This window comes from Dermacentor andersoni, chromosome 4 (assembly GCF_023375885.2).
Source record: "Dermacentor andersoni chromosome 4, qqDerAnde1_hic_scaffold, whole genome shotgun sequence".
Lineage (NCBI taxonomy): Eukaryota > Metazoa > Arthropoda > Arachnida > Ixodida > Ixodidae > Dermacentor > Dermacentor andersoni.
Genome location: NC_092817.1, coordinates 92,238,039 through 92,265,388, shown reverse-complemented (window position 1 = coordinate 92,265,388; position 27,350 = coordinate 92,238,039). Strand labels below are relative to the sequence as shown.

Below are 27,350 nucleotides of genomic sequence, written 5' to 3'. Positions count from 1 at the left end.
TGAAGCCCTGCGAAACGCCAGCTTTGATTGCACAGAGGTCACTTCTAAGCATACCAGTAAGCAAGTGTCTATCGTGTAAAATAATGCGAAGTAATGTATAAAGGTTTTATACATGCCTAAGGTGCCTCGAAAAGGCTGGCCAACGTTTTGTTAGGAAGACCTATCTTCGTCAAAGGCGGCTTTGTCATGCTCGGCAGGTTAGTTTTACCAGTTAAGTAGAGTGACGTCACGTGCAGTCGTTGTCAGTAGCGGCTGGCTGTAAAGGGAGAGACTGAAAAGAGAATGAGCGTTGTCGGTTGACGTCTCTAGGCGCGGGTTCTAAGACGAGGGGACAAACAAAAGCCTAGCCTACCAAGTTTAATTATATCACTATGTCCATGGTCAGCGCTACGAACCTTCAAAACAGTGTGCCACTTTACGGCACCGACATGAAATATGCGCAATAAATTTTTCTCGCGCGCCACAATGTACTGAGGTAGAAACACTACGTTTACGCGCTCACATGTCACTTGCAGCGAAGCGTGCATATACGCACCACTTTTTTTTTCCTCCGTGCCCCAAATTCCCCCAAACACGTGACCACTGTGACTCTACAATGGGACTCTGTCCGAGGTTGCTTTGCCCATGGTTGGTTGCGAGCAAATTTCCGTGCACTGTGGGCGGCGCGTGCTACGATGGCCCTGTCGTGCTCAGCGCTAGGCATATGGGCCTGCTCATGCGGAGATTTGCCTGTGCTTCTTTGTTTGGTGTTGCCGCATGCATCTGTTTTGCCGGTTATGGAAAAATATTTCATTCAACATGCACATAAATCTAGAGCACAGCTAGAGGCGCAAACGGCAATAGTACAGTAGCTTTGCCCCGTGAACAAGCCCAGGCACTTCAAGTGTTCTTGCTCACTTGGTGAGGTGCGTTTACTGCACTGCAGTACGATCACAAGTCATACTTCGCCTTCTAGGGTGGAGGTAGCTTGTGGTGAGTAAGATCAAAACACGCCGTAACCTGAGCATGAAGTCCCACGTATAATGTACCGTGATGTCTCGACAGTGGTTTTAGATGTCTGAAATGGCCTTTCCTCCTCGTCCTAGCGCTAGTTTTCCCTAGATTTGGTCAATTTTCCTGTTTCTCCTAAAATGACTCCGCAGATTCCTACATTTAGAGGCATTTCCCTAGGGATGGCAGGGTGGCGTACATCTGAAAAAGTTTCACTGATGTTATTGAGAAGGGCACGCACAACTTAGTTCGATTTCAGAGAAATGTTTAAAATGCCGGCAAACTCCTCTACCAGTGTCTGTGTACCACAATTCTCGGAGAAGAGGAGCAGGAGTGTTGCTTGCCGCGGGCGTACTTCGCCTTACCAAAGCTGCCGAAAATTGCGCTACTCGAGCGTCTGTTATCAGGCGCAGCAGTGTCTGAAGCCTGCCATATTCCATCTGGCAACATAAAAGCACCTGGTAATACAAGGAACTTGAAAGAGGGTGCAACAGGCTGCCCGTCAATATTTCCGAGTCGACGCACATGGCTCACCGTTCACAATGTAATTCTGTATCACAAAAGGAGTTTAGAAAGAGCCAAAGCACCTCTTTCCTAAATATCCAATACCCTCGCGGAACCAATACGACACTTCCGCTTGAGAGACTGATCAACAGTTTACCCTTTGCGTCAAATTCAGGACACTCTAGAAAATAATGGTCAATGTCAAAATGGTCGATGTGTAACGATGTGTAACGATGCGTAACAATGTCAAAACGATGTGTAATGGTCGATGTCAAAAAGTAGCGCTTATATTTAATTGCCGCTAGTATTTCAGCTGACCTTCACGGGTTTTTTGTGTTATGGTGCCCGATTTCGAACCTACGCGTGACAGCATTCTTAAGTGAACTGCTTGATCAGTTCAACGAAACTGTCGCACGTATCCGAAGGTAATGCAGGGCTAGGAATTCTTGCCAATCACACTGACACACACCATCTTATTTATAATGTACAAATACCACTTCTCCAAAAGTTCTCTAAAGCGCTGAATGTTTTGTTCTCTTTGAAAAAAAAAAGCATGATTTGTTGGCGAAGTAATTCTTGTTTTGTCTCCAATCCCCTGTTTTCATTTCCTGAATGCAGTTGTCGGTGCAACATCCTATCTCCCACATACACAGTAGTAATACTATCTACCACGTACACATATAATTATGCGAAGCCTGTAGGACATGATCTGTGAAGTCTGCACAAAAGTTATTGTAAATGGCAATCTTCACTGTGCTCGCGGATCATCACCGTCCTGCTGTGTTTAGATTTCAATGACATATTTTGTTATCTTTTTCTTTCTTTCCTTTTCTTGGGGTGGAAAAGGGTTAAAAGCGCTCTTAACATGAATATATATTCTTAATAAAGTTATGCCACCGTATTGCTTTGCTGCAAGTGGCTGATCTGCAGGAAGCTTGTGCGTAGCTTACACTGCATCCATACTCTGCTATATCACCAATCGAAAAGTGTGGATATGAAGAAGCCTATAAACTGATATCATTCAAATACATAGCTTAGTTTCTATTGCTCTTTACATTGTGCAGAGTCAAATCATTCAGAAAATCAGAAAACAAGGCTTATTCTTCTTGTTTCTTGTACCTTTATTTTGTGACGTCTTATTGTTTCCACCTGCGTCACATGCTTTTCATCTCGACACCGCCCATTCTTTTTCATTCTTCTTTTTTTTTTGCATCAAAACAAAAAGCTGGCAGAAGTTGTTCTTCGGCAGATCGGTTCTTGCCTAAAGCAATAGCCGTAGAGGTAACAATAAGTTGAGGAGACGAGCGCTATTACCGTCACATCTCTTGCGCACGCCGTGCCGTGACGGTACAGCTCTGGCTTCATCATGAACTTGCTAATTGAATAGCAAAGACTAGCATTTTCTCTGCTTAAAGTTGGTGGACCTCGGTCTCTCGTCAAATAACTCGGTAAACACTCCTGCGTGTTCGCAGCGTCGCTGGAGCAGCAGCGAAGGCTGCACGTTAACGCATGCCAAAATAGACAATAAATAGGAAATATTATTGTGGTTGTGCTCTGAAAGAAGATGCAGATGGCAACACAAAACGAGTGAATGATCTCTCCATAACGAACAGGTTACAAAAGACATATGGAGTAACTTAAGAAACCACGCCCGATACTTCAGGCAAATAACCGTCTGTAACCGTTGTTTATTCATTCAGAAGTCATTCCGACCACAGCTTCGTGTCGCTTACAAAATAATTAAAGGCATATAACAAATGAATGGTTCCTGGGAAACACAAATATAACAGAAAAAGAAAAGAAATTTCGACCAGGGAAGCAAAAGCGACAGTCTGTGTGCTGGGACGTAGGGCTTTGGTAAATTTTTTTTCCTTGTTTGTCGCGCCAGGTGCTTCGTTGTGGTGGACTTCCCTGTCGTGATCTTTGGCATTTCCTCGCTCATTCCTCGTTCTCCTTCTTGGATCCGAGGGCCCATTCTGGTTTCTTTTCCTAAAAATAAAAACAGTAATTATTTTAACGAAAGCCTTTGCGAATTTGTGCTCTTTAAGGCCAAGCCTCTGCCCACGTTGTATTTGCGCAATCGAAATGCAAGCAGGCAATATCACTTCAGCATTGTCGCAAGTTTGCATGGTCGAAAGCGTACGTAACTCAACAAAATGAGCCATGTTAGGTATATCAAGCACCGTTACTAATGACAGATAGCCACTCTGTAACATTTTGCGCACGCACTTGCGGATGCACATGATTTTTAGGGCGTTGTGAAGAAAAAAATAAGCACGCGTGCTTCTTACAAGCTTTATGATTCATTGTTTATGTTGTGTAAGCATCAGCGCTCGTCGTTTTCGTTTCGTTATCTCACTTTAGCGATTTCACGAGCAGTTAAGATATACGAACCTCGTTTAGCAACAAAGCAATCTGTTATTGTTATCCAGTTAATTTGCTGAATGACGTCGTTCGCCACGACCCAAGCCAGCGAAAGCAGTGTTATAACGTGAGCGGCATTTGGCATTTGGGAAAAAAGAGCTTCATTGCGTTCCTGCTACGAAAAACTCTGTCGACAGTCGCTTACAAAAAGTAGGCACCATGGCAACGCTCAATACTTTAGTAATAGGCTGCAGCGCAAGAAAAAAGGAAGGTATGCAGAGCTTAATGTAAACTCGGCTTCGCAGTTAAGTACTTGCAGTTCATTTAGCCACGGACTCGCTGCCGTATAAGTAGCAATAAACGCACGTGCTCAGCCGTTTGGTCATTCACAAACATCATGTGCAGTTTCTTTAGTCGAGGCATTTAAGCAGATAAAATCTCAAACCGTACAACGAGCTGTGCGAGATATTCGTTCGCGGACAGAAAATCGGCCAATTTATCCCTCGGATTAAACGAGGTTGAATGTTGTTGTGATTGGCCAGGTCACCTTGAATGCTTTCGAGTGCCGCTTCGCCATTAAGATGAAACACTACATTCTAACCCAAATTTAGTCTAAGGCTCACACGCCTTGTCTTCGCGACACCTTTTAGTCATCAAATCAAAATCACCCTAAATGAAGCGTATCGCACGTTACAATGGGTTCATAAAGCCTAACTGTAAAAAATCTTGTTGATTACGTATTGTGGTAAGGCCTAAGTTACAGAGATGCGAATTTTGCTTTACGGTAATCTAAAGGCATTAGACATCGTGCTAGTGCACTCCTTAACTGTAATAATAATACTTTACTCTTTCTCTGTAATTATTAACTGAATAAACTTGAACCTGACAACTAGAAACAAATTACACAGCGTAAATTCCATAGTTCCTGGGTTTAGGCACTTCCTTGAAGCAGATAACCATCTCACCTATGTTGCAGTTTCTCACGGCGGGCGGGTTCAAGGAAATGTTCCCACTTCGATGTAGCGGATATTGTCAGGGTCATTGGCTTTCCCGAATGTGCAGTGAAAGGAGCGGATATCCCCTTTGATGTGTTAATGTTGGCAGGGACATTACGACTAAAGAAACCTTTTAGAAATTTCGGAAAATATGTGTGCTACAGTTCAATAATTTATTAATTTAAAACAAAAAGTGAAGAATTTTTTTATCAGAAAATGCAGTAAAAAGTCAGCTTTGGCTGCTCACTTGAGATTAAGCCAAACGCCGGTTTCAAAATATGATGTGCAGCTTGCAAAATCCTTTACTCGATTACAAAAATCCAAGAAAGTTGCAACGGGACTCTATCAAAAACACTGGTAGCAATGTGATTAGTGCTGCGTAAGTGTTTGCAGGAAAAAGGTGTTAGCAAGCGGAAGCAGTCAATCACAGCAACGTCACAAAATGTGTCAACTGTGAAGAGTCAGAAACTTGAGTCCGTCGCTTTGACTTCAGAAGTAAAAAGACTGTGCAGTCTTTGCACGCCAAAAGAACAACAACAAAAAGTGCATCGGTCAGATCTCAAAAAAATTTTCATGCTTTTTTATCTTATCGACCGATAACCTCTGGGGCATAGAATGTCCGAAAACCGCCAAAGACGGCAATACAAAATTCTAGCTTGAAAGCTCTGGAATAGGAATCACTGTCCCTTTGAAAAATCGTAGCAAAACGCTCAAAATGTGAAACTGCGGTTGAAAGTCCTTCAAATTACTCATGACGGGCAAAATAGAGGCCCCTGGCTTGTGTGGAGAGGATTCAAAAATGTCCAAGAAAGACTTGGGCACATAGGTTTCGGAAAGAGTACGGTTTTTTTGGTTGGATCGTTTAATCAGGGAGCAAAAATTAAGTTCGTTTTTAAACTCAACGTGGGCTGACCATGTGGAATTTATATTAAGGAGATATTATCAGTTATCATTGGTGCGAAAACCATCGCGATGGTATTAAAAGAATGTGCTGATATGATGCGCTAGTAGCAAGAAGCAGACAACTAAAGTGAGCTGATATTTTGCTATCAAAGCCTCGCATTACCCCCGCTCGCTTCTTTTGCAATCACATTGGAACGTTAAACTGGCATATACTATAATTCACGAAGCATTTCCTCTATCTTCAAATACCATACTTTCCAAAAATTTGGGAGATAGCGCGCGTGGAGATTCGAATTAAACTAGATTTATAGAGACCCATTACTTCGAGTGACACGGCCAACCCACGCTGAGCCTCATTGTGTGTTAGAGTGCAACTTGGGTAAAGTGAGGCATTCTTTTTTTCTGGATCTACAGAGAGTGAACAATGTGGGACAGTGTTCAAATTTCAGAACCTCTACTTCGCGGCCCATTCTGGCACGTCCTTCTTGACCTGGAGACAGAAAGACAACATCTTACACTGTAGCGGCGACAATACAGCACGACACTGAAGACAAACTCAAGACAACAATGCACATTAGACACAACACAAATAAGGGTCACAACGAGGAAAAAGAAACTGCAACGCACACTTCCCTCTCCGAAGCATGTCTCATGGTCTAGTGAGCAATTAAGTATATGTACAAAGTCTTCAGGCAGATAAGATGCAAATTTCATGAAGATGAAAAACTAAACGCACATTGCGTAAAAATTATTAAATATATGCTCGTCCTCATGTTATCTGACTAGGTATTGCTAGCTGTTAGGATGTACCTGCACAAGCTACCTGCAGCATAAAAGCAAACAGTAAAGAAACAAAGATAATGGCGATAGTAAGTTCACTCCGAATTTGTCCTCCAGCTGGGAAGTATTGAGCAACATGAACAAAAGACACTAGTGTTTCGCGCACTATACCTTTTCTTCTATAGAGAGAAGCTGTTGCCTCAGACTTTCGTGTCTGATATAAATGTTTACGAGTAGGGTTCGACTTGACTTTGACGCTGCTGTTTTTGTTTTAAAAGCTTTTTTCATGATGTCAGGAGCAACATGACACAAAGAACCATAACAAAGGAGAGGTCAGGAAAAATGGTGATATCGATAACTAACGCTGACCGGAGTTAGGTATAATAATCCTTCCATAAATTATACTCGCAATACTGGACAGCTACGTGAAACTTTGGTGTAAGTGTTCACAAGTGCTCATCCAACAGACACGCAATAGTGTTATAGGACAATATTTGCTGACAGAAGGCGTGATCTCAACTTTGTTTATATTAACACCAACAGTTTTCATTTGACGTATTTCTTTAACTCCTAACCAGCAAATTTCTCTAAGTTCCCTTATATAGCGATAATATTCACAATTTTCCAGAGGAGCACTGATTCGCGTCAGCTGTTAGAGATTTTTCGCAATTTCATAGTGTGTACAGACACTGAAATTTCGGCGGAAAATGCTGAGGCTTAAGTTTCTTTTTCTCCTTAAAAATAACATGTCATCAAGCCCTGACCCATATGTTCGTTCATTGGCACCACTCTGAATCCTTAACTTCCTATCAGGCAAGAACTAACACTTTTAAAAAATTTTTCATTTTCCTCTGTACTATGGGCGAATGTAACACTCTGCCATCTTCATTGTTAAACAGTATTGATTCCTTAGAATGGAATAATTGCTGATCTCGCACTTTTAGAAGTTAAATATCAATTTGCTTGTCTTCTGAAATATTGACCTTTGATTAATTTTCTTTTTTCTGACTTTATATGTTTCCCCTCCTGCTCGGTCCCAGATGAACTTGCAGTATCTTGGAAATAAAAATAAGATCTCTTAATAGCCGTGTTGGTAAACTAAGCCATGTCAAAGTTCAATCTTACCGTCTGCTTCTCCTCATCAAGCTTGAAGGCCTCTTTCTTGACTGCCTTGAGGTTTGACCTGAAGTCAACCTCCGAGGTACTCTTGGCGATCATTTTGAGCTTGTCGAACCTGAAAAAAGAATGGATAAACGTGGTTAAAGATATTGACTTCCCTGTTAAGCGTAATTTCAAGACGTTGGATTTCTGTGACCGAGATACAGCATATCAGAAAAAAAAACATTCAACTCACTTGGAAACCTTCTTGAGGGCCGGCTTCACGCTGAAACGTAACGGAGGAAGGGAGGTTACAAGAGATCGACCCTCAGTTCCGAGGTCACCAAAGGAGTACACCAGATAAAAAAGATATATTTTGGCACAGAGGAACTGCACTTACAACTTGCCACGAAGGTCGTTCACCTGGATGGTCAACTCGTTGATCTGAAAGGATCGCAGAAAGATAATCAGTTTCCTCAACATATACATGATCAAGCAATCGTGCCTCACTCGTCTTATGAAGTATATTTACGTAGAAGTGCTCCCCGTCTTTGCAAATGAAGCCTGACGCTCCCATTTAAAACAAAATTCAAGATAGTTCGTGTTAACTGAAGAATGTACTCTCGAACAAAACTTACACAATGTGGGGCTATACGGCAGAGCTTCAGAGCCTGGCGTGTTTTATTTAGAGGCCGTTATAAACGTGCAAGATCCCGAATTCGAATCCTTGAAGACTGCTGAAACCGGCCTTTTGTTTCGGCATATCGTTGCAATTTGCTCCCTTATGTCAGTATTCTTTTTTTTTATAAACTGAGATGATTTGCCACTACAGTAGCTTGCTCGGTTATGACAGCAACTAGATACGTTGTAAGGCTACTAATTCCGACTTGATTTAAGAATTATTTTCTCATGCAGAATTTGTAAATGAACATAGGCATGGACAGCGCACCACTGCGGGCTTGTGCCAAGTTGCTAGCGAAGATGTGCTAAAAGAACCGAGCCCATTCTTTAAAGGGACCCTGCAACCCTTCTAAACATGATAAATGGACCATGACAAGACTAGGGATCTCAGGAAAATCTATGCCAAATATTATTGCTGTAGTCGCAACAGGTATCGGACCATGTTGTTCAAATTACCGCCTGCTCTTTCCTTCGCAACTTCCTGAAGTTCCTCTAATGTTCGTGTATATCGGAATGTACTTTAGTACAAGTTGGCCATTGGCCACATTTCTTCAAACTCATTAAAAAGCCTTAATTTTTTATTACTTTGGGTCGTTGAGCGATCTGGTGGTGAAGTGGAGATGTTATGGCCCATGCTGATGATCTCTGAGATTGGTCGGTGCGACAGAGAGTCGAGGAGAATTATATCGAGGTGATGCAGATACAACATTTGGCCGCGGTGCTCGGGGGAACATGACAGGCGCCTTCCCGCATTGGAAAGGCGCCTGCTTGGAAGAGATAGAAGAGACCTTGAGGACATAGCTGCTGCAACATGCCATTGCCGACAACGCTTTCACACAAGGCTCTCTCAAAAAGCTTCCTGATCGAAAAGGTTCGTGAAGAGGTGCACTTTAATATCCGACACATTCCGCCCCCCCCCCCCCCCCCATCTCTAGCAAAACTTTCCCACAGCCTTCTTAAAACTAAGTTCCCACCTACGCTCAGCTATTTCTTCCAAGCCTACGCACCTACACCGTTCAAGCACACATGACAGTCATTTCCTAAATGATGGCAATGCAATAACAACACACTTTTCATGCACGCACGAATCTGGACTGTGAGTACACCACCGACTAGAGTCTAAAATATTCCGGCACAAACTGTTGATATAGCTGTCGTTTCATCTAATATTATCTAAAATGAATGATTAAGCTTCATTGGGCCTCAGCTTAAACATTTCGTGGAGATTCTCAAAACAAAAACTTCCTCTAAAAGTTCGTTCAGATAGATTTGCGTCGGTTTGTTAGCTCACAGTCTAACTTCGCTTTCAGAAACGAGAGAGAAAGAAATGATAATTCCTGTATGAGTGTGTAACGGGGAATCCATGTGTACAGGGGCTTTTTTTTTACTTTTGCTCTTGGGGGGCGATAGAGGAGACATGCGTTCTGACGTCACTGACCTCATAGTCTTTCTGCCTGACCAAGTACTCAGTGTCGTACTTTTCACTTTCCAGCTTGCACAATCGCTCGTAGTATTCTTTGCAGATGGCCTGTAGTGTGGCTGTAGTACGGTCGCAGCCGTGAAAGTAGTCAAAGCATGAAAAAAATTCTCGGTTAGTTTGTCGAGCAACAGCCGTACTAGCTTTCCCGCGCTTCTTGCCGGCAGTTTCATTTTTCATTCGTACGGATTTTAACAAAGCCATGAGTGGGACCAACCGTTACCAAATACCGATTGTTGGTTGAAGTTATAGGTTGTTTTGCCTCGAATGTTTGACTCATTTCATAAACGCCATTGATTGGCAAGAAGCACAGCAAAGCGGTTGATTAGATCACAAGCAGCCTTGGTAATTAGAGCAGCATATTATCAAATAGCACCATAATGCTCAGCTCAGAAACGTTTCTTCTCAGCAACAGTGCAATCATAAAACAGGAGTTGTGCTCCTTCCGGTGGTAGGTGCTGGAACTTTCCTTCGTTTCTCCTCTTTAAGTTTGTCTTTTATTCCCTCACACTAAATAAGAAAATACGAAGAAAGTTATAGCTTTTCGAAATTTCTATTCCAGAAACGTTTCGGTGCTGGGCATTGCGGGGGTGCAGAGCCACACGACATTGTCAGATTCAACAAACTTCAGTGTTAACAGGCATAATCCAGCGTGGTCGCCATCGCTGATGAGTTGCAGAATTTAAGCTGATGGTAACCTGAAACGAAAGTATAGTTAATGGAGCTTTCTCTCAGTGCCACTGCAAAAAGAAAATATTAGCCACGCTTCCGATGAAGTTTGAAATCAGTCAGCAGGTAACACGCAACATTTTATGCCATTATCACAAGCCAAACAACCTTAAAACTCGCAGCGAATGCGTCAGTTACAGCCCAGGCACACAGCAGCACTCTTGAAAACAGGTGAGAAAAAAGCTTCACACAGTTACGCATCATTTATGTACGAGACACTCAGCATAATTTTTAAGGCGCGAAAAGGCACCGCGTTGCAGCTTTTGGTTATGCACACACGTATGTCACACGCTTCAGAGAAGAAAAAAAAGTCTCTCAGGTTAGCAAGCGCCGTTGTTTATCCAAGAGGTATCCAGCGAAAGGCGTCGGTTCGGTTTTCCTTCAGACTTCACACAGCTAAACGCTTAGCGTTATAGATCTTTCTCGCCAAACTAAATGTTTTGTACGCCAATTCGCTTAGTGTCCACAGTTCCGACAATCCTTCTACGTTCGAACTTCTATTTTTGCACAAGATCATTTTATGCGGTTTATTGTTGCTTTTTTTATATATATATACTGTGGCTCTAACCTAGTGTCGGTGTGCTTACGCGAAAGTATAGATTAGGGCTAAGAGTACTAAGGACTGCTGAGGCGTTGTAAACCCCAGTACGTAATCCATAATCAAGTTACAGCGTTACATTGTTGTCAGTATTTTCCGTAGATTTTAACTCACTTCCTCCAGGCAAATACACCAATGAGCAAAGGTATACAAAGAACGCTTGCCTTGTAAAAACTCAATTTATCCTTGGGCTGGAGGCGCAGCCTGAAATCCCCTACATTGTGCTTTGACTGCAATCGTCATAATCAGGCTGTATGCCTAGCCTGTCGGACAACTTTGTTTCTTCGCAGGACCCGCGGTACTTGTATCTTTTGCTCCGACAGGCCAGGCATACAGCCTGATTATGATAATTGCAGCCAAACCCCATTTAGAGGATTTCAGACTGCGCTGTTCTGTTTGTTCGCAGGACCGCGGTACTTGCATTTTTTGCTCAAAGGATCTCTATGCCTTCCGAGTATAGCACACCCTCGTGGGAAGCTCTAAGTTCTTAGATTACGAGGGGGAGAGCTGTGTAGGCCGGCTGGGGCCGCGCTGCGTTGGTTGTGTTGTTGTGTAGATGGCATGGCGATGCTGACGAGGCACGGAGCCGACTTCAATGAGGTGGGCGTACCACGAAGTCCTTCTGCCTGACTTCGTACTCCAGGTCGTACTTGGCGTCCTCTAGTGCCGCTATCCGGGCGTGGTACTGCTTGAGGATTCCCTGAAGGGTGGCTGAAGTGCATGGGAGCAAGAGACGTAAAGTTATCAACAGTTTAAAACCACTATCACATTGCTTTGGTTCCGACGTAGCGCTGCGCCAGCCTGTTGGCAAGCCTAGACTTAACACTCGTCTCTATTGCAAACATTCTACCAACAGCCTAGGCAGAAAAACAAAAAAAAAATACAAGAAAAGAAAGTCACAATAGCCTGACGCGGGTACAATGGTTGTGATCGTAAGCTGTCCAGGGCTTCTACGTAGTTAATAGTTCTGCTAATGTCAATCGCACCAGCATGCAGCTTGGTCATTTTTCGTTTTTAAAATAAATTGCTCCTGATGAACCCTAATTTGCAGTTGGCATGTAACAATTGCAGCATGAAAACGACGCTTACGACGATATTTAACGCAAGCACATAGGTCCTTGTTGACCTATAGGATTACTCGTTGTAATACACAGGCACTTCTCTCATGCCTTAACCGCTGATAGAAGCCGCTTTTCGTAATTAACAGAAAAAACATATCGGAGCGACGTGGACCAAAATAGCGAGCCGCATACACTCACTGTAGCTTTTGGAATGTGTCACAATGCCCAAACGCCGCGCATTTTCATCGTAAAGTATCAGCCCTGCACAAGGCTAAACATAAAATCGCGATTTCGAGTGTTCACAGACCTTCGTTGGCGCCATCCACAGGCTTGGGCTGGCCAACACGCTCCGCGATGATCTTCCGGCGTTCCCCGGCTTTGCGCTCCTGCTCCTTCTTCAATTCCTCAGCGGCTTTCTTCCTCAGAAGATTCTGTGGATGTAGAGTCGGAGAAAGAATGTGGTTGCTGTCGCGCTCACTAAACTGTCACGGAGGTGGGATCGCTCGACCCGGAGGGCCGGTTCGAACACATATGACGAGTTAACTCAATTTTACAAGGATTCGTGCAGAGCGTATCCGTTCCCGAGTCCGATTCTCTCCCGGGAGTAGGCCACGGCTCTACAGCAGGCACAGACTAGATCAATGTTAAGCCCCAAAAGGGTGGATGAAATTTCTAAGCAAACGTTCAAACCTAACTGCGGGCACTGCGAAGCACTAACCGCACACCAAGATCGCATACTATGGAGGCGCCCGTCCAACCCCCCACCAAGAACGATTCTTCGGCAAGCTCCCACGCTCGAGGCCTAGGAGCATACAATCAAGGCTGATCACCCAAAATGCTAAGTCATGCTGGCAGAGGGGGCTAACCGCGTCGCGACCACATGGTCTCCACACTAGCTCCTCTGTCGGGGTTCAATAACTTATACGCCTGTAATAAAGTTTGCTTCTCTCTCTCTCTGTCTTCATGCGACCTTCAGTGGCTATCACACGCGTACGTGGAAAGTGGCTCCTCGCTTACTGAGTGTACACCAATTCAACATTTCATCGGCGGGAAAATTAATGAAACGTTAGATGCTGGAGTTTTGAGGGCCATAAAAACGATATGATTATGAGGCACGACTTAGTGGGAGACTCTGGGTTAATTTTGACCACCTGGTTCACCTCAAAGTGCACCCAAAGCGCAGTACGAGGCATTCTTGCGTTTCGCCTTCATCGAAATGTGGCCACCGCGCTCGGGATTTGATCCCACGCTCTCGGGCTCAGTAACGCAACGCCATAGACAATACAGCACTACAACAGATTTGCCATAGACAATACAGCACTACAACAGGTTGCGAAAAAATACTGAAGCTGAGGGGGTGTTCGACGGTGATGATGTTGCGGTCGTCCACCGTGAGCAATAACATCGGAAAGGCGGCATGTGAGCGTGCTGGCGAGACAGCGCAGAGTGAATTAAGAAACTAGAAAGTCACAGTTCACCAACGGTACAAATCTCGATGCACGAATTTGCAAGGTTAAGCTCGTTGTGAAAATGGCGCAACGGGCGGGATTCATGGAAGGGAAAAAATTTTCATCCACCGAAGTGTAACACGAAGCTACAAAGGACAGCCAGAGGGGTTGCTCACAAAGAAAACCTCGCAGTTGAACAAAAACTTGTCCTGGTACGGGTGTCGAACACGCGACCATTGACTTTCCGGAGCGGTCTCTCTAGCATCTGAGCTAACCAGGAAGCTAGCAGACCGCAGAGAGTGAGACTGAGTCGTTCGAAGACTCGAAGCATGAGCACGCTGAATATGGAAAATCTGAAATCACTGAATGGGCAAGGTAATCACTGCAAATCACTGAATAGGTCTTTTTTTTTCCATACACCTCCCTTCACCTTGAGGGCTACCGTAGAACTGATTTAACAACAGCGGGATTCATCGGGAGAACAAGGTTCCACTCACCCTGAGTTTCTTCTTGCGTTCCGGTGTCATGAAGCCGCGCTTTCCTCCAGCCTTCTTCGCCTTGGCCGCCTCCTCGAGACGCTTGCGCACCTCAGCCTTTTTCCTCTCCTTCTCCTCCATCTTTCTCTTCTCCTCCTGCGAGCCGATGGGCAGCAGCAAAAGCGTAACTACCACAAGTTCCCATATTTAGAAAAAATAAGCAGCGCATAAGGACTTCATCGACTCACTCAAAGACTTGATTCTTGACCATGTAGCGAGTCACGAAATCTAACGAGCTTACATCCCCCCGCCTCCCTCACCTCCATCAAGTTTCTTTTTCTACGTTATAACTATTGCTAGGCCTATCAGTCAAAATACATTGTGCGAACGGGGAAATAGCTCTAGAACCATGATCTCAACATCACACTGCAGAAGATGTTTATGGAGAAAATCAAGTGCAAAAATTCAGAATGGGTGACTGGCAGATGTCTTCGGTATTCTAAGTGAACATTGTTTGTTTAAAAAAAATCAAGAATTTCAACCACTGGTTTAAGTCGGGAATGGCCGACGCTGTCATACTTTGAATGGTAAGCTACTCAGAGAAGCGACTTAATTAATTGCGCAAGACATCTATAGCGGACATACCGTTCTGCGTAGATCAATGTTTCAATCACCTTTATTAATGAACAAGACAGTTCAAGAATGCAATACTCTGCGAGGTTATTGACGAAGTGTAAGTCGCAATATTTAGAAAGGAATTTCGTTAAGCTCTTTGCCGTTATACATGTCAGAGCGTGGCGCGCACATGGGGCGTGCGCTTGCGTTTGGTCCTCAGCTTGTCTTTGTTAGTTTTCCAACTGCGTTATATACGTTGCAGTGACAATATTGATAAGTGTACTTGTTTATCTTTCTCGGTTGAAAGATAAACTATATATATTGCAGCACGCAAATGCACATAAGTTACGTAAACATGCACGAATAAAGCAAGACAAAGATATAAGCCATATTAAACATACTTAGAGGGCTCATAACTACAGAAATGTGTGCAAACGACATTGCGAGACCGCTAGTCTAATCATGATCACGCCTGTCGTTATACCACTTGTAATGCGAGCCGCACAGCTTGCGAAAGCAACTGCAAATATTAATGCAGTAATACTAAACATAAATTATCAGGCAGCAAAAGCAGCAAATAAAGAGAGCAACCAAAACATAAAGAGAATCTTCTAATTTGGCGATATTAAAGAAAACATAGTGTAGAACGTTACCTTTGTTTGCAGCAAACAGAAACGGAAAGCGAAGAATGCGCATGCATCCTCGGAAGAAGCCGTACTGCAGCATGCGAACGAAGTTCACCTTGACTGGCGCATGGTTAGCAAAGAGCAGCGTATGCACAGCTTAGTCTTGCAGCAGCGTTTCGATTTCTTCGTCGCGCTCGTTCCCGCGGGCTTCGTCGGGGTGCAGCATGTACCACAACACAGCATAAAAAACAGATTTGTCTTCAAAAGCGTCGGGCACTGAACGCACCATACGAACTCGACACAAACATGGCAACAAATGTTTAGCTTCATTGCCTTATCAGTTTTGACCAAAATCGCGAATCATGAGGGAAACGACAACACATGCAATCTAGAAAACGTCGATACTTTGAACTCGGGGTCTGTGAAGTGTGCGGAAAACGCGTCCGCCCTCGTTAAATTTACACCGGTCGTTCTTACCAAATTGCGGTGAAACGCCGCTTTCTAACTGTCAAGACGAAAATGACCTAATCGTGACAAAACTGCGTTCAGCTGCCGACAGAAATTTTCTTGTATCATATTTGCTTGCGGCAGTAGCACTTTATATCAGAGGAATACCTGACGCTACAACCGAAAATATCTAGCTCGCTTACAGCAGCGCGTCGACATGCGATGTAATTATGTGTTGAAATTCCACCGCATTCCAAGTCATTGTAAGTTCTGTGCTTGTTTTATTGATATGAATACTGCTGTATTTAAGGCATCTTCGACAGCAATAAACCAACATTGTCAAGCTGCACACGTATGCTATAGTATCCTACGGAATAGTTGCCCGAGTAATCACCCCGACAACAAGTTCATTCAGTGGCAACGTACTTCCTTGAGTCGCCTGTGGGCATCCTCGGCGTCCTTCCTCCTGCGATCGGCGTCGGTCTAACACATGAAACACAAATGGATTAGTCAGGGGCAAACACTGTGGGCGCATAACGGAGCTGGCACTACTACTACGCTCCGCACGCCCGCACGTCTCAGCCGGCTAGCAAACACAACGCCAGGCCGGCGAGGTTATTCACATAGCAGCCAGGGATCCCTACGTGGACTCCTGGCTGCGATACGATGGGAACTACAATACGAGGGAATGACAATTAGGCAGGCAAACGAACAAAAGGTCTCGGAATAGGAATCCCTTCACGAGACGCAAGGGAAGTGCTAATGTAGGATAATTGTGTATGTGAGGAATGACACAGGGGATAGGCGACACTGAAAACAGGAGGAATGCTTGGAAGAAGAGGAAAGGCTCACGAAAAGCGCCGACATTTCATCGCGATACGTTGGGCAGAAAATTGGAGGCATTCTCGACTCCCTAAATAATTCTGTAAAAACCCGAAAAGAAACCTGTTCCGGAACTCTACGCTCTTGTATAACGTCTAGGCAATTTAAGCTGATTTTACGGGATAAACGTTTCAACTGTGACAAAACACAATGATGCATGTTATGGCTGCTGACTTAGGATGACAGCTTCCGAATGATTTAAAGTACGAAGACTCTGTAATGCTTTCCATCTTTAGTTATTTTGCTGCTCCAAACTGCATGGTCCTTACGACATCTTACAGGCACTACGGCTTGCGAATGAACTTAGAAAGACCCCGCTTTTGACCCATGTCAGGTGCCTGTATTCTAAAAGGCGCATTATGGTTCAAGTTTCAGTGTACGTGCATATACTTCCTGTGTGCGCGCTTATTTACCATTTAACGTTCTTGTGTGTAGTTACAAACTGCTCCGCCCAATAGCCAACAATTTGAGGCTAGTAAGGAAAAATGAACATTCCTGCCAAGCATGTCATATCTCACGTAATTTCAATATAAGAATATAATAGTCGCAAAGAATAAAAACGTGGCCAGCCTATATTATGGCAACCAACATGTAGGCACACCTTGAAAAAAACGTTTAGGAGCCAGTGGACATGTCATATTAGTCGTGATGGATTCTGTGCTACATCTTCGTATTTAATGAAAGCAATAACCAGCTGCTCAGTGATCTTCAGGGTAATACATCTATCACTGCTTTTTCGCGGTGATATATAGGAAATATTTAAAGAAAGAAGAGAATTGGGACGCTGGCAACAGTCAACTGAGCGCAATAGTTTTCAGAGTGATTGCTTCATTGAAAAACGTCAGTGCATCATTCAGTATAAATATCTCACTTCGATCTGCTATTACTCTGCACAAGAGTGAGTATAATTACATATTTGTCTGAGAAAATGTCGCTATGCAATGGTTTGCGATATGTATTTTTTTTTTCGTTTTTTTAGGAAGAAGAAGAAGCAGCAGCAACAGGAACCTTAATTCTTGTAAAAATGGGGCGTCGGAATTTTTGCCATAGGGTGCTTTTAGTTCCTATGCAAGCCTTGTTTCTAAATTAAGCTTTGAGTGACGTACTAAATTCTGTATCGCGAAACTAAGTTGTGATGAGAAAAATTTTGTCCCACGTAGAAAAAGAATGGGGATATGAGGTAGCCCACAAACGAGGTCGTAGCACAGAAGTATACTTGTACGTTACCTTTGTATCCTGCCGTCTCCGTTAACTTCGTTTTATTTAGCCGAATCACATTAGGATATCAGGTACACCTTCCAATCAACCAGGCTTGCCTTTTTCGTTATCTTGGCTCTTCCCAACAATATTTGCAATTACTAGTGCCAAAGCGTACATTTAAAGAAGCCTTATCGAGACTGCGATAGTCAGCAACGCTATGACTTATTCAAAAGAAAGTACCTGTCAAGGTTCCTAAACGTCTTCTTTTTTTAGTTCAGGTGTACTAACAAAGAAATGCACTCCAGGTGCTATATGTAAAACAGTCACTACAACTACTACACGAAACACACAACACAACTACTCGACAAAGGAACGAGAAGGAATCATCTGCACCCATTGAAACGAACTCACGTGACTGTAGACATCGGCGCTCACACTGGCCTGGAGTTATGCATGCACTTACCTTTAAGCTGCGGTACTTAAAAAGCTATTTGACCTGTAAAAATAAAGAGGACAGATTGTGAGAAGCATATTCACTCCTTCGTTAACGCTCAATATAGCTTCTCGTCAACAAATCTTACATAGATAGCGCCATGTTTCTTATAATACTTCGAACTCTCCGTGAAAATAGTTAAATTTTCTAATTATCTTTTGTGAGATAAAAATGCTTCTGCTGTGACCCGCTAACAACACACAAAAACCGCTTTCTCTCATTGTTTCGCGAACACCATTCTACTGTTCTGATGAAAAAGTGGCGAGTTATTTACAAATAAATCCTCTCATTTCAACGTAGCGGACACCTCGTCGAAAGAATCAACAGTGAAAAGTGTGACTTTCTTACCTGACAGTGGGCATTCCGGGCCTTGTCTTCATGGCGAGTGCGACGGTCTCGTTCTATGGGAGGCTCACTAACATCTGATCTTACGCCACTACTCTTACCCTAATGTCCGGTTCTTGGAAGTGTACTTCACTGTATGCGAAAGCTCGCTATGTATTTAGCTCCCTGCACTTGTTAGTACAAACGCGCTTTTCATTCATAATAGAGATTCCCTTTACATTTTGATCTCGACATTCATTTCGTGTACTATTATGGCCAAGAGTGTGACGTAAAATCAAATGCAAGTACAAAGAGACAAAAACAAAGTTTAATTAGTAAGATATAATATAGACAACGCAATTCTTGTGAGTTTCTCAAATAATTCACAGGTTCGCTCTCTGCTTGCGTGCGTTTTGCAGCAGCTTAACGGGCTAGTAAGCATCAGCGATACGCAGGAACATAAAAGGTGGGAATTTCTGTTTTCCAAACAACGGTTTGAATTGCCACAAACAGCAGCGTGGTCATATTCTTTCGTTGTCATTTTTTTTTTTTTTTGCGCTACGAACGTTGGATTATCGAGATGTATTTTATGCCTTGGTGATTTCTTTTTATTTTCCTTGTTAACTTAATGAAGCAATCGAGCAAAGACCATCACATTGCTTATGATACACCACATTCGTGGCCTGAAGAACCTTCGTGATTAAACCACTCTGAAACGTGCAGAGGTGGTGAACTTCACAGGCTTCTTTACACAAATATTTATATCCACCGACTTGTTTACAGATTTCCTTTCACAACTTCTACTGACAGATAACTATACAGCATAAGGTTGATGTCCGCTCAGTGTGACTTCCCTTCATTTCTAGGTGCTACTTTTAGAGGTTGCAAGTAGCGAATATGCAGCTCCCCTTCTTTATTTTTTATTTGCCATCTGTCTGCCAACACGTAAGTATATAGACACATCTCAAAAAACTTAAGAATAATTTCATTGCGCCGTGATGCATATGCTCAAAATGAACGTTTTCAATATAACTTAATATTACTTTTCTTTTTTTCTTTCTTTTTCATGGGTGGAGAAGGGAACAAGGCCGGGGTAGCATGTGCCACAAAAAGGCAACCTATCATTTGAAAGGTTTTCTAAGCCATCGTATGGCACAAAAAAACTACAAACATTTTCAGTCAGACTTGTTACTAACTATGAATCGCTTATTTAACTAGAATAATTAAATTCCGCCAGCATTGCCCCAGCTGGTATAAGACAAACAGTTTCAGCTGTACATATTTTGTTTGCTAAGTTGGTGGGCGTTTCCTTGCGAAACTTTGAGCCCACGGAAAGATAAGCTGGCTTGTACTTTACTTAAAGGTTTAAGCTCCAAAATATTATAGTAGTGTGCCAGAGCAATTCTACGAGAGTAAATCGACTCTCTTAACTAAGTGATACTAAATAAAATGTCGACTGAGGCTGCGCAGGGTTCAATCTGGACTCACCTTACGTCTCCCATGTTAGGCTTGTTTGTTTACTGGACTTGAATAGTTCTGCAAAAAAGCATACGGCAAGGTTGAGAATAATTGCAGCAGGCATTCTTGAAAAAAAAGAAAAGCAGTATCAATGAGACAGCTGATGCTGAGGAGGTCGAACATTAAGGTATAACATTAAAAAGATTTTACAAAATGTCCGCCATCTCGTGTCCGTGCGAACTGTGACACTCAGCAACTTTAACACCTTCACTATCGCTTTGTCTTGAAGTTTAGTAATAACGTTTTTTTCAGCGTAATTCACGTTATAGAATCGAAAATTTGTAACTCGTGTCCAATTCTTTGAATGATGTTTTCGTTTGCGGACCTATCCACTTCCAGAATCCACAGTGGGAGGACCACGTTTCGCGTTTTAAAGTTTTGAAGCGTAGCTTCCTTCGGGTCACTGAGAATTGTTTGCTTAATTCCTGTGTGCGACTAATTAATACGACGCTATAATTTTTACTTATTGAGCACCCTCTAGGAGTTCAGGGACGTTATTATGTCTAAACTTGTGACACGGCAATGCTCTTTGGAAACTTGGATTAGTACTTCTTATTCACAAAGCAGCCCTTCTATGTCTTGCTTCTATGTCACACTACAATTTAGCTATGCATCCATATTTTACCCTTTCCTTAGAAAATAGTAGCTCACTTGTTTTACACCTGTGCCATCCTTGCTTAGATTTTCTTTCTTTTTTTCATTCTTTTGTGCTACGGTCTCGGCTGGGTTCCTATGGTCCAGTACCCTTATTGTTTTTATCAATTTTCTTTTTTTACAATTTTCGCACAGCGGACTCTTCCGCAGGTGAAGTTATCATACTGCCGGAATTTACAAGTAGCAGCAGACACCCAAGGTTTATTTATTTATTTATTTATTTATTTATTTATTTATTTATTTATTTATTTGCTATCTGTGTCGCTGATATTGACCGTGTACTTTCCTTCATGCGGAATTGAAGTTTCTTTATATCGTTCTTGTATGAAAGTTCATGCCATGGTTACTCCATTGAAGTGAGACATGATAACTCAACACGAGAGAATTTATTCAAACAGAAGTTCTATTCATTCTCTACGGAACGGTTTCATTTGCCAATTGTTTCGCATTTTTCCGAATTATTCCTATTTCAATTAACATATCAGTGTTGCAAATACAGAAAATTGACGCCGTATAAAAGTGTGGTTAAATTCACAACAACTTTTTCTTTTTTTGGGGGGCGCGGGGGGGGGGGGGGGGGGGGGTTTCTAAGGGCTGTTTCATGTTGACCAGCCGCTTTCCCTAACAATATGTGCATCATCATGATTTCCTGGCATTTGCTCTTACAACCAGTTTCAGCGTTCTTGCGAATACAGGCCCTAAATAACAAACGCTACCGTCGGGTTCTTGTTCAAAGACTTGTAATCTGATCATAGTGGCTCTTGTACTGGGCAAAGCGTTATCACAAAAGTTTGTACTCTTTACAACCCACTCATATTCTTGACAGAAGGGACAACCTTTGCAAAGTTTTTTTTTCTTCCTGCGGCGCGCACGATGTCTTAAGAGGAAGCTTTTTCTCGAGTGCTCCTAACTAAATACATGTAAAAGGAGAATTCGTTTTTCTCGGCAACCACTACAACAAATATGGCGAGGTCTGTTACATTTAAAAGAAAAACTTAAAATCTAGTGACTGTTGGTTTCGAATTTTTCATTCAGGTCGTCAACTTTTTATTAAAGCTTGGTATTGACAATAATTCAGCAATGAAAGATAATCCCACAATTCCGTGAATGCCATCTAATAGTACGTCTAAAGCGGAGAAAATTGATATGTTACACATGAATCTAAAAAAAAAAAACATTTAATATGGAAATACAGTTTTTGCAGAACCCTTCTAAACAACGGAACAAGTTCACGTAATATATAAATTGACATCGAATTTCTCTACTTTCAATGATCTAATGGATGCTGTTTACAGAACGGCGATATCTGTTCTTGGTGCAGAGCTATTAATTTGTAAACTTCGTGCTTATATATTTTTTGAGCTTGCAAATTTTTGAAAAATCTTCTTACCAAACTTCAGGTCCTAAATCGAAATTACGCTTGGAACAGTCGCTAGAATTTAACTTTCTTTCTCAAATGCAACAAATTTCATTAAAACCGGTCCAGGGGTTATTCAATAAAAGAGTTTTTGCGTTTTACGTGCATTTGAACAGGCCGCGTTGGAGTTGGGCCGCAGCTAAAGAGTCCTCTTAAGCAAATTCGCCTCTTGTGATGTTTATACGGCTGTGGAATTAGCTACCTTCTTGAATGGAGTTCTTACCATTTCTTGTATGCTAATTTTTTAAGTGCTGTTGGACAATACGTGCTCGTACAGTAAATGTTTCATACCTTCTTAAATAGTGCTAGTTATCAACTTTTGTTCTTTGATTTAGCTTGAGGTTTACATTCGTTGTTATACATTTCTCATGCATTCACCCACCTGCCCCTTATGTAATGTTATTTGGACCTTTACCGCTTTGCTAGCTGATGATATATAAAGATCGGTTAGTTGTTGCAACCAACATTCCGTTAGTCATTTTTGCAAAACCGTAAGCATCCTCCCTTCTTTCTTGCTTCATATACACGATATCCACGATCCATATACGTGTAAGTACATGTAATCACGGAAGGAAACGTGACAGAGAGACCTTAAAATAGAACACTCCATATGTGCGATTAGTCGAGAGAGTCACGTCACATCGCTATTAAACTGATCGTTAAGCAGATGCAGCTCTAAGTGTACGAGCCAAATTACGTCCGTGTCACACGAACTGAAGACGGGGGAAACAAAATTACGAACACGAGTTAGGGCTCATTCACACCGGCGACTGACAGTGGTCGCGCGACCAAGTTGGTCGCAAAGCGACCAGTCGCAAATGATCACCAACGGTCGCCTTTCTTGAAAAGCGACCATTTTGGGCCAGTCGCTCTCTGCGCGATTTTTCAGTCGCGCGACCGTGGTCGCAAAACTGATAAACCAATCAGCGGCGCACCGGAAGTGATCTTTCGTGTGTCTACATCCGGCCTCCTCCGGCGTCGCGTTCAAATTCCGCGTAGATCCGAGAGTTCTCGCTGAGAACGATAATCTCCGGGATTGCGACTTGCGGGTCGCGCTCAGCCGGGCTTGCCGGTGTGAGCATTAGTCGCCTTCGGTCGCTTTTTGATTGCGAGTCGCAAATGGTCGCGCGACCTCCTCAAGTCGCCGGTGTGAATGTGCCTTTAGCCCTATATAGATTGACGCGATTCATTCCGCGAATGTGCTATCCCAGCTTCATTGGATTTAGAAATGTTTACGCTTAACTCTCCCACTTGACGAATGCGGCTTTATTTGTCTTCGCAACTGTTACTTGTTTCCAAGGCCTTTTCGGCAAACATTTGTGTGCACATTCGTCCCTGCTAGCGACCGTGCGGCCGGAGTGCCGCTGTGTGCACCGTCCCAACTCCTGGGTCCGGTCTAAAAATACGACGGCAACGGGACGGCCGACGAACCGCTCCTGAGAGCGCCCACCACCTCGGCGGCGACTATATATGGTGGCGGGCCTCGGGCACGGCACACCACGGGCACGGCAAGCCTTTTGGGCTGTCCCGTACGCGCGCTCCCCGCGTGAACATCGGACGCCGAGTGAGATTGACGCACTCGGTCGCATTGCATCACATTTTTCGCGGCGTCGTTGCGGAAATGCGTTCTTGTCACGAAGCTTTCGCCTTGTCTTTCTGTAGGTCGACATCCAGCTATATCTCGGCGAGACGGTGACATACTCTCCCTCTCGCGATGCTTTTTCTTTTGTATAAATTTTGGCAGGTTTCCCAGTACAGCTACCACCACCTGTCTAGTGGACATCCAAATGTGCGTCTATCCATGTTCTCGTTCTGCATGATGTGGCGCAGCTGTGCGTTCGGAAGGATTCCGGTCGTGAACTCGGAGTTTGCATCTTCGCACACGCTACTGTAGCCATAGCATTTACTTCAGGACGAGGTGCTCCAGACGTGAGGTTTTAGGAGTGTGGTTTAATGGGGACGGCATGCAAGTCGCGCTGCACCACACATTTTCTTACAAGGACTTAAGCTGACTCGCCGGGTACTGTAGAACGCTAGGATGACTGTAACATGTTCGTTTTTGATGTAAATGACGATTTGTTTTCTTATTTTGTACCCCAACATCGTCGCTTCCTTTAGTGCTGACAGTGATAGCTGCAGAAGCTAACGCTGGCTAAAGTGGTCTATAATAGAACCAATGTTTTGTATACGACTACTCTGTTTCTATGTATGTGCATTTTTCTTTATCTTTCTTTCTCCCCTTACCCCTTCTACAGTGCAGGGTAGCAAGCTAGATATCATCTATCTTCCAGTTAACTTTCCTGCCTTTCGCATATCACTTATCTCTCTCTCTCACACACACATCTACCGTATATCAATTAGAATCCCGATAAATAGTGTGTGTTATAATTGTTGCATACCGCGCGCAGTCCGTACGTTAGGCCAAAACTGCTTGCATTCACAAGTGCCTGCCACAAACAAGCGCAATTAATATATATATATATATATATATATATATATATATATATATATATATATATATATATTGCTTTGCCATGGCAATCTCACGATTTTAAACAGAAGTAACATATTATTTGTGTCTATCGATGTATGCCGTTGCTCGTGAGTACTAAAAGGATAACTAAACGAGTGAAGGGTCAAAACGTGGGCAGTGACAGGTTTTGACAGAAACTACCAAACAGTTGTTATAAATTCGTAATGCTGCATTACACCAGGAAATTTCTTTACTAATGGGATGCATCCTGCAACTGCCTATCTTCGACACAACAACCATCGCAGAAAAGTGACATGGTCATGCCGCCGCTCGACGCTTGCTCCAAAATGAAATAATTGAGTAGTTATTGCGCTTTAGCCCTTGTGACAGTATTCCATGTCATTCGCAGTAACCACTAGAACGCTCTCGTCATTTTACGAGTTATTTAATTGCGCTTCCATGTTACATTTCGAGTCCGTGAAAAGAAACCGTCCCAATTTATTTTACAATCCTCTGGCGACTTGAGTGCATCTAGAAAGCTAAGCAGTTCAACAAAACTGTACATCAGATGTGGCGTACTCCACTTAGGTAAACCGCTAACCCACTTATATAATCAACACAACTTCCAAAGTTTCAATACAGTCTGGGTGACTATGGGAAAATTTAAACCAACCAGCGCTTTTACAATGCCAGTGTGTAACGGTAATGCGTGTGTTTCAGTGTAATATATGCACGCTCAATAGATTTACAGGATTTCATTCAAGAAGTCATTAATCACTCTGAAGAAGTAAATGTGGAGCTGAAGAAACTGACCAGTCTTGATTTTCTGTATTAGTCACTCGTGTATATATTCAAATGCAACGGCATATCGGTTTGAAGCAAGAATTCTTCTGGGAGCTGTACTTCTCTTTTTGTATTGCGCGGCCTAGATTACCATTCTCAAGGTCATTTACATTATTGGGTATCTCGAGAGTTGCCTTCACGAATGCCTACTCAGCACCAATTGGAATGGCTGATAGTCCTGCATGTGATGTTTGCGGATGCGAGGAGAACATTGAGCACTTATTGTGCCACTGTCCTCAATTTCAAGCCCAAAGACAATCTTTGTGCAACACATTGAGGAAATTAGATGATCGTCCTCTGAGTGAACAGACAATACTAGAGCACCGTCCCAACCGATCATCGGCTCAGAAAGCAGTGAAGGCACTTTTGTGTTTTCTCAGAATTTCTGGTTTGAGCGAGCGGCTTTAACTCAGGTGTTGTCTGTACACGCATCTGCACCTTCTCTCTCCCTTCTCTCTCTTCCCCTTCTCCCATCCCCCAGCGTAGAGTAGCCAACCAGACTATTGACTGGTTAACATTCCTGTCTTCCTGTATTCCTCTCTCTCTCTCGCTATCTCTCTCTCTCTCTCTCGAGATTTTCCTTCAGAGAGGAAAGTTATTCGACAACATTCCCATAAACGACACTATTAAAAGCGTTAAAAGTCTAGTACTGAGCCTTTGGATGTGCCAAAAAAGTTGCTAATTGCGGCTTTATTGTGGCAGCCAATAATTCTGCGCCTAGCCCTATTAAAACAATAACTGATCATACGAGTGTCACAGAATCATTTTTCCCGCGTCCTGTCACGCAGACACTGCAATACAAAGTCCGACGGTTTGGTCGCGAAACCCTCAAGTCAAAGGTTGAAAGCTAAGCGACGGAGATGTATTGTAACACAAATTCTGCCCATTACCCTTTTTATGAGTCTCGCTACTATTTTGCATCAACAGTTGGAATCTAGCATTGATGTACATTTATGTCTCCGTTTGTCTGCTGAGAGTAAACATGGCCATGCGATGTGGAACACAATGGAGATTGCACGGCACTATTCCAATAAGATGCGTATTCTTGGCAAATACGATGCACCGGTACATCGTCATCGAGCGACGAGATGTAGGCTCAACATGCTGAACCACCGAGGCCGGTATGCTTGCGTTCGAGAATCGACTACCGGGTTCGCATAGCAAAATGTGAAGTCACGCTACGTGTAAAAAAGGCAGTCCACACGCACAACTGAGCGTGTGCCGGCTCCGTTGTTGAAATGAACGCACAAGGTTTACCTGGTGTTACGGGAGCCTCGGAGGTGCGGCGCGACGGATCTCCTCGGATGCGGCGCAACCCTGGGACTAGGCAGACGGAGATCGTAGCCGCTAGGCCCTTGGATGTTGGGCACGGCTCCCGCCGGAAGTCGAGAAACGCAACACCCGAGGGAGAGGCCGCCAGGAGGGCGAGAGGTGAAGCGAGATCTTCACCATCCAAGTGCAGGGCGCAACGTGTGACGTATGCGCGCTGCCGGAAGTGACGTCGGTACCCAACTCGCAGAACGCGGAGAGAGGGGATGGGCGCTCTCTGTCTGCTTGGAGCACGCTGTTCAATTCGCGTCCCGCCACCGTGCTCTCTCCTTCACCGTCTCTCTCTCTCTCTTTTTCTCTGTCTGTTCTTTTTTTTCGTTTGATGGTTTTTGGCATCGCGCCCTACGTTGGGTATGAAACTAAGCGGAAAGCTTTTGGTATTTGCGTGCCTTTTCGAGTGTTATGCTAACAGCACCGCCCTTTCC

The 27,350-nt window shown here is 43.4% G+C and overlaps 1 protein-coding gene across 3 annotated transcripts; it reads right to left on the bottom strand.

Moving 5' to 3' along the window:
- Positions 1 to 3,162: 3,162 nt before the first annotated feature.
- Positions 3,163 to 26,961, bottom strand: wupA (troponin wings up A). Of its 3 annotated transcripts, XM_050183473.3 has the most exons (11): positions 26,854 to 26,961; positions 20,185 to 20,227; positions 16,219 to 16,275; positions 14,126 to 14,260; positions 12,488 to 12,611; positions 11,730 to 11,830; positions 8,035 to 8,078; positions 7,891 to 7,920; positions 7,662 to 7,770; positions 6,209 to 6,246; positions 3,163 to 3,483 (listed from the first exon to the last, which is right to left on the bottom strand). In XM_050183473.3, exons 2-10 carry the CDS (start codon positions 20,191 to 20,193, stop codon positions 6,211 to 6,213), a joined length of 645 nt encoding a protein of 214 aa, XP_050039430.1. In that variant the 5' UTR covers positions 20,194 to 20,227; positions 26,854 to 26,961; the 3' UTR covers positions 3,163 to 3,483; positions 6,209 to 6,210. The 3 variants fall into 3 exon arrangements, with proteins under 3 accessions (XP_050039430.1, XP_050039427.1, XP_050039429.1); XM_050183470.3 differs by lacking the exon at positions 6,209 to 6,246; XM_050183472.3 differs by lacking the exons at positions 6,209 to 6,246; positions 11,730 to 11,830 and adding an exon at positions 9,754 to 9,854.
- Between the last annotated feature and the right edge of the window lie 389 nt (positions 26,962 to 27,350).